Source organism: Lagenorhynchus albirostris, chromosome 2, assembly GCF_949774975.1.
Source record: "Lagenorhynchus albirostris chromosome 2, mLagAlb1.1, whole genome shotgun sequence".
NCBI classification, from domain to species: Eukaryota; Metazoa; Chordata; class Mammalia; order Artiodactyla; family Delphinidae; genus Lagenorhynchus; species Lagenorhynchus albirostris.
In genome coordinates, this window is record NC_083096.1 from 184091923 (window position 1) to 184107392 (window position 15470).

Below are 15470 nucleotides of genomic sequence, written 5' to 3' on the forward strand. Positions count from 1 at the left end.
GGATGGGTGAGGCGCCCACTTCAAAGACATGCACCTCGACAGCTATACAACTATAGGTCAAGAGCCCAGCTGCCTCATCCCCGAAGGCTCCCGTTCAGAAAGCCCTGGGTGACCAGATAATGGACCTTGGAGTGACCCCACTTCTCCCTTTCACAGTTTAATTCCACTGTTATGTTTTAAATTCACCAATAACGAATCAACCCCCCAAACCCTAGGCACCCCATCCTCAGCCCCAATAAAGGCAGAGCCCTGGGTCTCCTCTCTCTCTCTCTCTTTCTCTCCCCCGCCACCCCACCCCGCAGTGCAGGTAGCAGGGCTCAGGTGAACACCCCAGGCATCCTAGCCCAGAGCATCACTATTGACAGGTTGAGACCCACCCACGACAGTGGCACCAGGACACTGATGTCCAGGAGGGGCGACTGGGACCGTGAAAGGTCAGGACCCTTGGCCCCTGGGGAGATGTTGGCAGACAGGAAATGGTCCAAAGGGACAGGGCAGCACTACCTGGCCCCGCCCAGGCCCAGCGTCTGCCTCGGCTTCCTCACCTGTAAAATGGGACTATAACAGGCAGATGTTTCTGCTCTGATGGTGTCCTGAGCAGAGGCAGGAGGCCTGGGCTGGGCAGGCAGATTCCTCAGGGCCACTCTGAGAGGATCCTCAGAAGCAAGGATGTCACAGGGAGCTCACTGCCCCCCAGACCCCCACCTGCCCCAGTTGCGACTGCCCGAGCAGGTGCCTTCTCCTTGCCCCATGCGGGCCAGCGGGCCCTGGGCCAGCCCAGCATCCGAGACGGACACTGACGTAGGACGTAGGGACCCTTCCTCATCCCCCACCCCCTATACCCTGACTCGTTCCCACGACCGGAGCCCCCATCTTCTCCACTGTTCACCAGATGCCTTGGACGGGTGTGTGTTGGGGTGAGGGCTCCGATCTGGAAGGGGGCTTTAGGGAGAGGGGCCCAGACTCTGAGCGCACCCCCGCCTCCAGAGTTCCCAGCTCCGTCTCCCTCCTGCACCCTGGCCCTGGCCTGGTGTGGTGCCCCAAGGCCACTGTGCTGGGCTGTGGGGGCCAGCGGCCATCCAGTGAGCCGCCATCCAGGGGGCCCCCATCTGGGGAGCTGCAAGCGGCAGATCCAGGTGCTTCCCTCACGCACTTAGCCAAGGTCCCACAACAAGTCCCCGTCTGAAGGACCTGCACAGCAAGGCTGTGGGCAGGACGGAACAGCCCCGGGTCCTGCAGAGGCTGTCCCAAGGAGGTGACCACAGGGGGCGCTGGGGACGGCAGGCGTCGCTGGGCCTCCCCGGGGCCAGGGGTCCTCATACACCCTCTTGTGTCTCTCCTGCCCCCCACCTCCTGGCCCACCAGTGCCTGGCAGTGGGCGGCCAGGGAGAGAGACAGGAGTGTGGCCACCACCCGGTTATCACAACCCTCCTCCAGCGTGGCAAGGCCTGAGACACCGCAGGGCTGGCGGCTGTCAGGGCCTCAGGTGCCCCTGCATCCCCCACCCAGCCTCCCTCCTCTGGAAACAGCAGCTCAAGCTTCCTTCGGGGCGCTCTTCCCCATAAGTCAGTGCGGTTGGTGGGCAGAGCCCACACCACTCCACTCCATCCTGATCCTGTTTCAGGGGACCCAGGCCATCAGAGGCACAGGGATGGCTCAGCGATAGGCATTCAGAGGTAGGCATGCTGGACTCTGGGCAAAGAGGGGTCCTTCCCCACAGGGAGGGGGATGATGATGGAGCCTACCATGAGAGGAGACGCTGCCTAAGAACAAAGCCACCACGGGGGAAGCAGAGCAAGAGACAGAGAGGCAGCTGTTTGAACACCTGGATCCAGCCATGTCTGAATTCATTCATACACCTAGAACCAGCCATGCCTGAAAGGCTTCCTACACCTGGATCCAGCCATGCCTGAAGGCCTTCCTACACCTGGACTGACAGTTACATGAGCTGATACATCTTGCACTTTGCCATCTGAAATGTGCTGACAAACCCAGAGAGGAATCCGTACACCTGAGAGCCTGTTTCCTGGTTCTGCAGGCTCCCAGGACAGGACAGTCCACATTTACTGCCCCTACCCCGAGTCCTCCGCAGAGGGCAGCCCACTCACCATGACAGAAGTGGTCATGCCCTGCAGGTGGAAGACATCCATGCTGGCCTCTGCACCGCCCACCACCTCATCATTCCCCTGGCCCGGCTGGGGAAGGTCGAAGTAGGTGCTGTCCGGCTCCCTAGACAGAAGAGGGAAACAGAACAGAGAGCACAGCCATCAGCCCAGATGGCCCAGGCCTGGAGCTCAAGGCCAGCCCGCAGCTCCCGGGGTGGGGGGGCCTCCCTCTCCCACCTCCACGGATTCCTTCAGCCCCTTGTCTCCTCCACTCCTTCCCTGACCCTCAGCCCCTGCGGCCTCCGGCCCCCTTACCCTACCAGCCTCTCCAGGGCTGGTGTGGTGCCAGGCTGGCGTGAGTGCCAGGCTGGCGTGGCCACACACAGGCTTTGTCCCCTGGACCCAACCCCTCTGGAGGGCTGGTCAGAGGAAGAAGCCCAGACATTGGACCCTGCGTCCCCAGGAGAAAGCCCAAGGCAGCAGCTCCCTGTCCAGCCCCCGAGTCCATCGCAGCCCCCGAGTCCAGCGGGCTCAGACGAGGTACTCACAGAGAGCTCCAGAGGTGCTGGAACGTGGCCCCCTCGTCGGTGGCGGTGGACTGCGACATCTTCCCACTCCCGGCCGAGGGCAGCTCGCTCTGCAGGAGGAAAGGACAAGAGTGCGGGTTGGGAGGGCATCCTCTGCGCTCCTCAACCAGCATCCTCGGGCCCAGGTGGTAGGCGGGGCCGACAAGGACCACTCGAGGACACCCTGGCTAACCAGGCACACGCCCTTCACCCAGCCCCTCCCTTCATCCTGCCCTTTCTGGGGGTGGGAGCCGAGGCCTGGGGGTGGGCAGCCTGGCTTCAGACCCGGCTGGGGGCCTGGGCAGCAGGAGCTTCTCAAAGCCGCCACCCGTGAAATGGGGGTGACAGCAGCATCCCCTCGTGGGGCTGCTGCAGGGCCCCTTGGGAGCACGAATTTCAAGTCTCTACTAGATAAGTCAGAAAGAGAAAGACAAATACCATATGAAATCACTTACATGTGGACTCTAAAAAAATGACACAAATGAACTTATATACGAAACCAAAACAAACTCACATAGAGAACAGACTTGTGGTTGCCCAGGGGGAGGGGGCTGGGGGAGGGATGGAGTGGGAGTTTAGAGTGAGTAGCTACAAACTAGTATGTATAAACAGGTGAGCAACAAGGTCCTACTGTACAGCACAGGGAATTATACTCAATATCCTGTGATAGACTGTAATGGAAAAGAATATGAAAAAGAATGCATATATGTGTATAACTGAGTCACTTCGCTGTACAGCAGAAATTAACACTACTTTGTACTTCAACTACACTTCAATAAAAAATAAATTAAAAAATGAAAACAAAACAAAAAAATAAAGTCTGCTGTGCCCGGGTCATAATTACACTGGAACACGCGTGGTCATTATTATTATGAACTGTATCTCTAGCTTTGGCCTGGGGGGTGGCTCAAGCCAGGTTTGGGGGCTCCTGAGGCCCCAGCAGCTGGCGACAGCTTAGATCCCAGGTGCCCCCTGGGAAGGGCGTGTGCAGGGCGCACCGGAGGCTGGAGCTGAGGCCCTGGTACGAGCCTGGCTGTGCCCGATTGCTGCAGGCTGGGCGGCCTTTCACCTCTGATGTGGGATCCTTGCGTGAGGCCTGGACACAAAAGCAGCGTCAACCCCACGAGGCAGCCGCCAAGGCCGAGGCCGAGAAGCTTCTGTCACTGGAGGGGTCACTGCACGAGTGGCCCCCCTTCAAGGAGATGCCCAGGGCTTGGGGCATCCTGACTCAGTGCCCGCTGGCCTTTGTCCCCACTGTCACCCCTCCTGAGGGCCTCCATGCCCACCCGAAACAGCCACCCAGGAGGAGGTGGCGGTGACCACACCGGGCACATCTTGAACCCTTATCCTACGGTAGTGGGGAGGGGCAGGGAAACCAGAGCCCACCCTGCCCACTGCCCCCACCCAGGCCAAGGTGATGTCTCCCCTGGGCCAGCCTCCAGGCTCTTGGCAAGGGGCCATGGGAATCAGCTTGGCCACCGCCTGGCAGGGCCCAAGCGGGCAGGCCCGGGCCCAAGCGGGCAGGCCCAGACCTGCCCACGGCCGTCGGGGGAGGGAGGGTGCGGCCTGCAACCTTTCGGACAGACTTCGTCTGTTCCCAGGCGGTGGGCCCCGAGAGAGGCCGGTGGCCTGTTCCCGGGGCTGCCACGTGCCAGGCCACCGTCCCTGGAGCAGCGGCACGAGCTGGGAGGGGCCGGGCGGGGCCGAGCGAGGATGGCCGGGACTAAGAGCTTGGAAAGTGCTGGCCACAGACCAACTCTCCAGCAGGCTCGGAGGCCACTCCACCCACTCTCAGGAGACCAGGGCTCAGAGAGGTTATGTGACATGCCGAGGTCACACAGCATAGCTGTAAGTGCAGGGACAACCAAGTGGTTTTCTCAGAATTGGAAATTAACGTAGTCATGCCTCCTCCCCCCTTCACCTCAAACCCTCAGCACACAATCCACAGGATTTTAACAAGGGGCGGGTCAGCGCTCACTTGCATGCCTCCTGTGCTGGGGAGATCACTCCTATCCTGGGCTGAGCTATCCAAAACCCAGCAGAGCTGAGTAAGGCATGGAGCTGGCCATGTGGTAACGCAGAACGGGGTGGACTTGGTAGGAAGCAGAACATGCCGGCCGGAGCAGGTCACTGTGCCGAAGCTGGGCGGAAACGCACCCTCACCCACTCTCCAAGGCTGGTCCTTTTTGGATGAGCAGAGATTAGTCAGAGGGGCCTCTTGGTGTGGGCAGGGTGTACCAACACGAGGCTCAACTGGCCCAGGCCATTTGGTCCCACCCCCTTCATTTTGCTAATGGACCATCTAAGCCCAGAGACAGACAACGCCTTGACTAACATCACACAGCAAGTGGACGGCAAGATCCTGTCCCTGGTCACGGCAGCACCATTCGCAACAGTGGAAAGGTGGAAACGGCCCGAAGGTGCATCAACGGATGAACAAATAAACAAAGCCTGGTCGGTCCACACGCTGGAATATTACTCCATCATGAAAAGCAATGATCGCGCACACCGGCCATGTCACTATGAACCTCGGAACATCATGCTGAGTGAAAGAGCCACGTGCTATACGAGTCCATTTATGAGACGTCCGGAACAGCTGAGTCCACAGAGGCGAAAGGCAGACTGGCGGTTGCAGGGGCTGGGGGCAGGGCATGGGGGGAGACTGCTGGAGTAAGACAGGGGCGATGGTTGCCCGACATTGTGAATGAGCTAAACACCACTGGAGGGTTTGCTGTAAAGGGGTTAGCTTTATGTTACGTGAATTTCACCTCAATAAAGCTGCATGGAAGTTAAAGACAGTTTCTCCGAAAGCCCAGCCCCAGTTCTCAGCAGCCCCTGCCGCCCAGCATCTGGGGAGGCAAGTCAGCACTGGGAATCTCCCCGAGGCCCCCTCCCTCCCCTGGCTCCCACACCTCCCTCCCCACAGAACAGCCGGGAGGGGGGACAGAGGCCCGCACTCTGGGGGACACAACCAGCATTTTCACCCCACCCCCTGCTTCACCCCAGGCTGCCGGGGTCAGAGGCGCCTGCACCACACAGGCCGGCTCTGGCTCGGTGACAGACCTGCAGGTGCCCGGCCCTCTGGGGAAGCGGTGGAGGGGGGGGTGTCCTACACCCACCCCACCAGCCCTCACCACCAGGACTGAAGACGGAGACTGCTCAGCCTTACTGATGCAAGGGGTGGTCCCGGGTCATCAAACTCCACTGCCTTCAGCAGATCCTGCTGCCTCTGCCCCCAGTACACCCTCAGACCCAGGACTCTGTGTCTGCTTTTAGCCAACACCCCAGGACTCACAGTGACTCTAGGACAGACCTCCCCGCCCGCCGCGGGGCGGGGAGAGCAACACACAGGTTCACCTCACCCACTGAGGGGCCCCTTTGGCTGTGTCCACCCGAGGACGGCACCAGCCTCTGACGGTGACTCCCACACAGGTTCTCCATCGGCAAAACGGGTCCAGAAACCTGCCCTGCCCAGAGGGCCTGGAGGACTTGACCCAGGAAGCCATGCAGCGCCCATACCTCCAACTTCCCTGGAAAACTCTGCAGAGCAGGCTGCACTGGGCTATGAGTGACAGAGCCGCAGACCTGGTTCCTGCAGGCGCCAGGGAGCACCCGCCTGGGCCGGAGCTGGGCGTGAGGAAGCAGCACAACTGATGTCCGGCCTCAGGCTGCCCCCCGCAACTGGAGCCTCCCCCAGAGCTCCATGGGCCCAGCCCTCTCTCCCCTAGGGCAGGGACAGTATATTCCCTTTACTCACTAGCAGCATTTCGGCCAAGGTGGCCAAGGTTTGCAGAGGTGAGAAAAAGAAAGCAATTCTAAAGTCACTTCCTGCAAATTAAATCCAGTTTCCCCGACATGCACTTCAAATTTGGAAATGTGCTCACAGTGGAAACTGCTTTTGCAAACGACGCGAATCATTTAAAAAATCGCGTGTATGAGGGGAGAAACTGACTTTCGATGACACCTCTTCAGGTGGCATTAATGATGCCACGAAGTGCACATGCACGGTGGACAGCTTTGCTTTTCCATGAAGTTGCTCTGGGAAAAAAAATGCAGCCTGTTGCACCAGGAGGGGTCCAGTCCTGGTCAGGGCCGGTCTCCAAGGGAGACGTGGGTGTGAGAAGGTGGGGTACGGTGCTGGTGGGGGCTGGACTCAAGGAATCCCTGAGCCCCAGCCCACAGGGAACTGCCGAGTCAGAGGCAGCCCGAGAAGGGCAACGTGTGGCCCCTTCTCACAGCAGCTGGGCCGGGGCTCAGGCACCTCCGACCTGCCCCAGCTCCCCGTGGGCTGGGGCCACCAACACCAGTTCACCTCAAGGAATTTCCAGCAAAAATTTTTGACCCTGGAGAGGCGGGGCAGGGGCTGTGTGGGCCACACTCAACTCAAGCTGGAGTGGAGACACAGCCCCACACCCCACTGACTTTGGGTGGCTCGGGGATGCCCCGAGGTCTCTGAGAGCCCCCCAGGGAGGGGATGCAGTCCCACATCCTGCAGCGCACCACGGCAGAGGTTCCAGCCCAGAGGTCCGGTGCCGCAGGGGAGAAGCGGGCCAGCTGCTGCCGGGGCCCCAGGCCCCCACACTGCCCTGTCGGGCAGGAACCGCCACCCCGGGGCAGGCGCTCAGAGGCCCAAGCTACCAAGGGTCCCGGCTGGGACTCGAGCCGCAGCCCAGACAGCTGGAGACCTTGCCCCACAAGCGAGTGCAGACCTTCTGCCCCAGGCTGGTGGGAGCTGGAGGCCCCGGGGGGCAGCAGCTGTTCCTTGGCCGGCTCTGCTCGACCCTCTGACCTCGTCCTCCACAAATCCCGGCGAGAGCTACAGCCTGCCGTGGGCTCCTGGCCCTGTTCCCACAGGTCCCCTTCTGCCCCCGGCCCTGTCCCCACGCACCCCAGCCAGGGCGGCCTCCACACTCAGCTTTGGCCCACCGTCCACTCCCCACCCCATCCTTGTCCTGCCAGGCCAGGCTTCCTCCAGGAAGCCACTGTCCTCCCCGACTCCAGGTCAGGACGCCCCTTATCTTGCCCCCCCATCACCTGGCAGGTGGCAGAGCCCAGACAGCCCTTCAGCTACGTGGCCCCCACGGGCAGCCCCATTGGTTGGGCAGGACTTTGAGGCCTCTGGTTTCCCTGTCCCCTGGGCCCACCCCTGCCCAGGGCCCCGAAACCAGCTTCCGTAAACTGGGGTCCTTGTGATCCTCCCAGAAGGGACACCCCATGCACAAAGGGAGGCCCCCACCCACCTGCAAGAGCCCTGGTCCAGAGTGGACGCCTGGCCCGTGTGCAGAGAAGGACAGCTTGGGCCATCTGGATGCCAGCTTTGGGGGAGGGCGTGCGGCCCCATTCAGTTTAGTGGGGAAAGACCCGAAGAACTCCACCCTGCCACCCACCCCGAAACAATCCATCTTGATGGTCCTCAGTCACATACTGGTTATTCCGGTGGGTCCGTCCCCGGTTATTTCAGTAAACAATGGCGGATTGAAATCCAAGGGGCAGATAAACCTACACCATCTTCCCATCCCCTGTGGCCTTGTCTTGAGGGGACAGCAGAACGTCCCAGCGTCCAGAAGTCCCCCTACCTGGGCAGAGGGGTCAGGCGGCCATCACACAGGGTCACAGGAGGCAGGAGGCCCTGCTGTGACATGGCGCTGTCCCCGGGCGGCGGCCCAGCCGAATTCCAGCAGGACACCCGGCACCCAGCCTCCTGGGCCCTTGGAGCTGAGGGGCCTCTGTGACCTCAGCCAACCCCGGGAACGGGAGGCCCTCGCCCGGTGGGGCTGGGCCAGGAGTCCCCCCTGGAATGGTGGCCAGGAGCGTGTCACCCTCAGAGAGCAAAGGACAGTGGCATCTTCACCTGCCCCTCCCGCCCGCGCCCGGCCACGTGGCCACGGAAGCCTGCGCAGCCTCTGTCCTCGCTGGCCCTGCAGGGGCTGGGGTGGGGTTAGGACAGGACCCTCGGCCAGGGCGGCACCTGGGTCTCCTGCGGAGAGACTGGGCCTGCGGGGCCTGGGAGGAGGGCACGGCCGAGGCCAACGTCACCCTTGGTGGGGGGGGGGGCTCCCTGCTCCCCCTCTGCCTGCTCAGGGGAAGCCCCGCACTGATGGTGAGAGACAAATTTAGCCTCCCCACCCTGGGGCAGGGTGCGCTTGTGAAATACGAAAACAGCTGGAGGTGCCCGATTAAGCCGCCCTCTCTCCCTCCTGGGCTGGGGCCCGTGGGGAGGCGGGGGACGCAGAGCCTGGGAGCGGCCCCAGGAATCCCCCAGCCCTGCTGCCTCTTACCTCGGTCCCGGTCCCGCAGCCAGGCCAGGGGCAGGGATGGCCTCCCTCCGGCACCTGGGCCCGGCCTGGAGCACCGTGGGGTTGCCCAGCAGTTTCTGTTTGAATCTGACGGTTGGTCTAGCACCCACGTGGGGCAGGGAGCTGGGTGGCGGCCCTCTAACCACGTGGGCCTCACGTACTTCTGGAAGGAAATGGCTGACCAATCCCCCAGGGCTGCCAGGCTCCAGACTTTTGCTGGGAGGGGCTCTCGGCCGAGCTAAGGGTTGGGGACCCAGTGGCGCATGCCCCCACGCCCCCTCACCCTACCACTGCCACGCCCAGCTTCCTGGTGGAGGAACTCATGCGGCCAAACCAAACAAAAAAACGCTGGAGCACGGTTGAGCCGCACGCACCATGTCCCAGCAGGGCAGTGCACCACGCAGCTCATTTCACTGACCGACGTGGAGCCGTGCACAGAGAGGTTAGGTCACCCACCCAAGGGCACACAGCTGGTCAGAGCAGGGAGTCCAACCCGGCAGCTAGCTCTAACGTCCTTGTTCTTGACCTTGCCCTCTACCTGGCCTCTCTAGGAGGTGAGCAAAGGAGGTCCAGCCCCTCTCCGGCCTGCCTTCTCACCACACGCCGCTGGGAAGTCCCTGGTCCACCCCTACTTCTTCACCCACACAATGAGGCCCTACCCACATCCGGTCCCCGCCCCCCCGCCCCCCTTCCCGGCCTCCACCCCCAACAAGTGCAGGTCAGACCTGGACACAGGCTTCCTGTCCCTTGGTTTTCTGCTCTGCAGCTCCGCCCTGCCTGCCACACCCGGCCACCCCCCCTCTCCCCCTTCATCCACATAGCCCACCTCTGCACCTCTGCCACTCTGCTCTGTAGCTGTGTGACCCCTGGACCGGTGTCTTGCCCATTCTGAGCCTGTTTCCTGTGATGTGTGGAAAAAGCCAAAGCACTCAGCAGGGCGCTGATACAGGCACAGATTGGAGCTCGAGAGACGGGAGCGAGTTGCAATTGACCAGTGGTTACTGAGGATCAGGGTAGCAGCGGAGGAAGAAGAATAAACCTGCCCTGGTCCCAGGGGCAGCAGAGGGCAGAGGCCAGGTCTGTCCCTGGTTCAGCTGCAGGGACCTCCCCATCAGTGGTCTCTCTAAGACCGAGGCACCTGCAGAAGGATGAGTGGGACCCAGCACTCCATGGCAGCAGAAACCCAGGGGTAAGAGACAACCCACCCGCTAGAGGCAAAATAATGGATCCCTACTGGGGCCGGAAGCTGGTACAGCGCCCCTGAGCTTGGAGATGCCGCGATCCCACCCGCGTCACATGTGGGGAGGCTTCCACGGCAGCACCCAGCCACCTGTTGGGGGGGCCTGACTGGAGGAGTGAGAGCAGAAGTGAGGGTGTCGGTGAGGGAGGTTCAGACCAGCATGGGGCACAGGAAGGGGACCCAGGAGGCGGGCAGCTGCAGGGCTGGGAGCCTCATGAGGCTGGAGAGGAAGAGACGCTTGACGGTAGAGCAGGTGTCTGAGCTTTCAGCCATGGCGCGTTCCAAGTGAGCGCCAAGGGTGGCCAGGATTGGACAGAGGAGTGGCTGGGCACATCCTGGACTTCTCCGTCTCACTGCCCACCTCCAACCCCGCCTCCACAGGGATCTAGAATCCGGCACTCCCACCCACAAGGCCACCCTAGTCCCAGATCCCCTCAGCCCCCCACCCCCGCCCCCGTAAGGGCAGCAGCCTCTCAGCCAGGCTCCCCGCTTCTGCCTCAGCGGATGGACCAACAGTGGCCAGATGTAGGTGAGGTCATACGCCCCACCCCTGTACCCCCCCACCCGGTGGAAGAAGTCAACTACACGATGACAGACTGTAGCTATGACATAAGGTGTCATAACTCTGAGAACCGGCCTCAGGGAACTCCCTGGCGGTCCAGTGGTTAAGCCTCCGCGATGCCACTACAGGGGGCACAGGTTCGATCCCTGTTTGGGGAGCTAAGATCCCGCATGCCGTGCAGTGCAGCCAAGACAAAAACACAAACAGACAGAACTGGCCTCAAAGAAATGGGAACGAACCGACCCCGGAACTGAAGACTAGCTGTGCTTAAATCAATCAGGATGACGCTGGTCAGACCACCACATGACCAATTGCAAGGTGGCCGTCAGAGCTGACTGTGCTGCTTCTGCATGGAGCCCCTCCCTCCGTCTACAAAAGCTCTCAGCCCCGGTTGTCAGTTGGGGGCGGTGGGTGGGAGTCAGCCCTTGGGGGATTCGGAGGACATGGAGCCCTTGCTCCGAAATAAAGCAACCTCTCCTTTCCACCGGCCTGGCCCCTTTTTGGCTTTTGAGCGGCGAGCAGCCAGACCCCGCTTTCGGTAACACTCTCACCCACCCGGCTGCCAGGCACCCCTGCCGTTTCCGTCCGTCTCCTCCAAGGCTCCCCTCCTCCCCTCTTGAGGGTCCCACCTCTACATGCCAGTGCGCCATGCTCTGTCCTCCAGAATCTTCTCTTCCCCGGACAAGCATCTGTGCTCCTTCAACCATGCCCTGCACGGTCATTCCCAAACCATTGGCCCCGCCTGGCCACCCTTCTCCAGACTCCTCCACATTCCTTGAAGGGAACCCACTCAGCTGTGTCCCCGCCCTGTGTAGACTCCTTGCCTCCTACCCTGGGGTCCTCACTATGGGCCCAGGACGCACTAATTTCCTGAACTCTCTACCCATCCCCACTCAGCTCCCCGCCCCCGCCCCGGCCATCGGGGCCGTGATTTTTTTTTCGAGCTCCATCTGACTCATGAGTTCCACTCCTCTCTGGTTCTGAAGTCAGCTGACCTCTGACGTGACTTCAGCCAAGTTGCCATGGCATTGGTCCATCCATCGCTCACTCACTCCAGGAACATCTGTCCCAGAGAGCCACCTCTGTGCCGCCTGCCTCCGTATCTCCCACGTGCCCCCATCCCATCCCCTGGGCCTGGGGCTCTTTCCGATAACGACACCCAGCATCTATTGTGTGCTCACGCAGTGCCAACCCCAGCCTGGAGTCCTCTGTATTCCTTGATTTCAGTCTTCAAAGTAACCCCGAGACAAAGGCACTGCTGCGTCCCACGTTCCAGATGTTCTTACAGAAGCGCAGAGAGAGGGGACCGCTTGCCCAGGGCCACTCAGCTCAGAAGTGCCAAGGCTGGATTTGAGCCCAACTCTGGTGAGGATCCACTTAACCCCTTCCCACCAGGCAGCCCCACCCTCCGGGGGCCTCTCTTGGGAGGCAGAGAAGAGAACCAGCCTTTCCCCCCCCAGTGTGAAGGGCACCCTGAGCGGTGTGGACAGGCCCAGGGTCAGCCCAAGGGTAAATGAAGGTCCACATGAGTTGTCATTTTCGGTTTCACAAGCTGGGAGAAGGGGCACCGATGCGGCAGAGCTCAGCCCAGGACAGGCCCTGAGGGCCCTTCAGGTCAGGGGGCGGCAGGAATAGCCAGGTGGGCTGGAGAGGGGACAGGATGCCCAGAGGCCTTGGCCACAGGAAGGGCGCTGGACCTGCAGCCGTGGGCCTCGGGGAGCGAAGAGGGGGGCTCGGCTCCCAGAGGGATGCAGTGGGATTTGGGTGAGGAAGGTCACCCGCGGGGCACATCGTGGGCTTGGCGAACCCAGAGGCTGGTGGTCAACGAGGCAGGCCTCGGCTGGGTCCTGGTGAGGCGGTGGGGGCATGGGCCGCAGGGACGAGAGGGGGCAGGAAGGGATGAGGACCCCCCCTGCCAAGCCGATCCGCGTCGGGTTAATGCACTTCTGGGCTCAGCCCTCAACCGGCTGCAGACTCAGGCGCCTTCAGCCACCCTCCAGCTGCGTGCACGGTCAGGCCTCTGTCTTCTCATCCGTAGAAGAGGGAAGTCACACCCACCATGCAGGGCTGACCTACACAGAAGCCTCTAGCAGGACTCCCGGGGTGTCTTGGGGTGCAAACGCGGCTCCTGTCTGACCTCTGGAGCCTTTGGAAATCTGCTATCAGTTGTGTCAGTCCAACCCTCATCCCCCTTTCCACTCAAGCTCCAGAGGCTACTTCCTGAACCAGCCACTGGTGTCCAGCCCCTGCCAGCACCGTCGACACACACGCACACGTGCAGGCACACACGTGTGCACACACCTGCACACGCACACACTCTGCCTTCATCACGGCGAATCCCCCACCCCAGCCCCTCCGCTCAAGTATGTGGCCCCAGGGCTTCCCTGGTGGCGCAGTGGTGGAGAGTCCGCCTGCCGATGCAGGGGACGCGGGTTCGTGACCCAGTCCGGGAAGATCCCACACGCCGCGGAGCGGCTGGGCCCGTGAGCCATGGCCGCTGAGCCTGCGCGTCCGGAGCCTGTGCTCCGCAACGGGAGAGGCCACAGCAGGGAGAGGCCCGCGTACCGCAAAAACAAAAAAAAAAAGTCTGTGGCCCCAGAGGCTCCCTGGGCGCCCCGCCGCGTAGGTGGGACTGCAGTGGCCGGCGGGCAGCACAGGGAGCCGTCTCCTGCTGCCCAGGTCTCAGTGATGCCTGGGAGGCAGCCGGGTGAGGGCCAGGGTGGCCAGGGCGGGCTCCGGGGCCCCCGGTGGGTGAGCGAGCCGGGGAAAGCCGTTCTGGGCTGGCCCCGCGGGGCTGAGGAATGGTGGCCCCCAGCCGGGACAAGCCTGGCCATGTGGCCAGGGCAGGGCCTCTTTGGCAGGAAGTGGAGAGAGTTCCAGCGGGTCCATGGGGCGGCAGCACCAGAGTGACTTCTGTTCCACCCCCCCCACCCCCGGGCCATGCAAATTGCCCCGCACCCCCCTGGGGGCAGATGGCAGTGCCACACAGCAGTGGCTTCTCCAGCTTGCCCGAGTCCCATCAGGGGACCCACAGGCATGGCCTCCCCGCTATGGCCCATCTGCCACCGCTGCCCCCAGGACACCCTGTTTCCAAGCGCCGGGTGGGAGCCAGTAGGGAGGGGCCTCTGCACCCCTGGGTGGCCCCAGGGAGCCCCAACTGGCACCTGAAAGAGGAGGGCCAGCCCGAGCCAAGCCTACCTTGGCGGAGCCTGGGCCCTGGAGGGTCTGTGAGGAGGGGGACAGCTGGGAGGCCCTCGGCTAGGCAGGCGGTGGCGGCAGCGTCCCGGTCGCCTAGGCGATGACTTTGGAGCCCTGGAAGCAGCGTGGCGGGCCTGGAGCCTCGGGGCAGACGGGGCGGAGCGTGGCCAGGAGCCCTGGGGCCAGCGGCCAGCCTGTGTCCCCTGCTCCGGATGGATGCCACGCCCTCTGCACAGTGACCCAGAGGCAGCCCCGCCCGCGGGGAGTAGAGCTGGAGGCGTGGAAGCCGGAGGGGAGCCGCCGACTCCACTGTGTCTGTGTCCTTTTCTTCTCCTCCTCTTTGTCGAAACTCAGAAACACACTCAGAAGCAGAGAGACTGGTGCAATGAATCCACTGATCTGTCCCCTGGCCCCAACATCAGTCTGTCCACCAGCCAAAGCCAATTCTACAAATTCTATCATTTCACCTGTGGTACATCAGTAGATGCTTCAAACGGACAAGGACCCATCTATGTCGACATCAGGTCCAACCATGAAATTGCTGATATTCAGCTCCTTCTCTCCTACCAACACACACACACACACACACACACACACACACACACACACACACACACACACACACACACACACACACACACACACACACACACACACACAGAGTAAATTCAGATCATTCAACAGAATACACAGCCACAATACCACATTCTGAATTTCCAGGACCTGTTTTTAACTGCTGGCCAGAAGAACTTGGAGGACACAGGTTTGGCAGACTAATCCATGTCATACACACTGTCCCTTCCCTCCCCCACGGCGGGCAGCAGCGCAGAAGGCTTAGCCCAGCTCTGGGCGGACACGGTAAGGGGGACATTGCAGGTGGGATTAAGGACCTGGAGATGGCAGCCCCTAGGTTATCTGGGTGGGCCCAGGGTCACCAGCAAGGGTCCTCACAGAGGCAGGCAGGACGCTGGGGAGGAGAGAAGGTGCTGAGCTGTGGCTCTGCAGAGGGAGAACGGGGCCGCGAGCCAAGGAACGCGGGCACCTCTAGAAGCCAGAAAAGGCAAGAAACAGATTCTGCCCTGGAGCCTCCGAAAGGAGGCAGCCCCGCCAGCACCCGGACTTCAGTCCAGTGAGACTGATCTCAGCCATCTGGCCCCCAGAACAGAGGAAAACAAGTCCGTGGTGCTGTAAGCCACTGAGTTTGTGGTAATTTGTTACAGCAGCCGTAGGAAACGGATACAGTCTCACGTAACACAAATTTGGGAAGCATCATTTGCAGGGATCTTCCCATTTCCCGGGGCCCCTGGAACGGGCATTAGTGCCGCATTAAGTCCGAGGAGAAACCCCTGGGGTGTAAGACGCTTTTGCAGAATAGCAGCCCTGGGCTGGACAGAAAGGCGGTGACTGAAGACACGGCCAGCACGGGAGCCAAAGCCCTCGCCCTTCCGGGACGTCACACACACCCGTGCAGCCGTGAGGCGTTATGACCACACAGCGAGAGTG

The 15470-nt window shown here is 61.8% G+C and overlaps 1 protein-coding gene across 1 annotated transcript in view; it reads right to left on the reverse strand.

Moving 5' to 3' along the window:
• Positions 1-9041, reverse strand: part of TP73 (tumor protein p73) — a 55120-nt gene extending 46079 nt beyond the window's left edge. Inside the window, exons 1-3 of the mRNA XM_060141645.1 lie at positions 8950-9041; positions 2654-2742; positions 2109-2229 (exon numbers count right to left, since the gene is read on the reverse strand). Of these exons, the coding sequence (XP_059997628.1) occupies positions 2109-2229; positions 2654-2712 (180 nt within the window). The 5' untranslated portion in view covers positions 2713-2742; positions 8950-9041. The remainder of the gene's footprint in view (positions 1-2108; positions 2230-2653; positions 2743-8949) is intronic.
• Positions 9042-15470: the final 6429 nt, after the last annotated feature.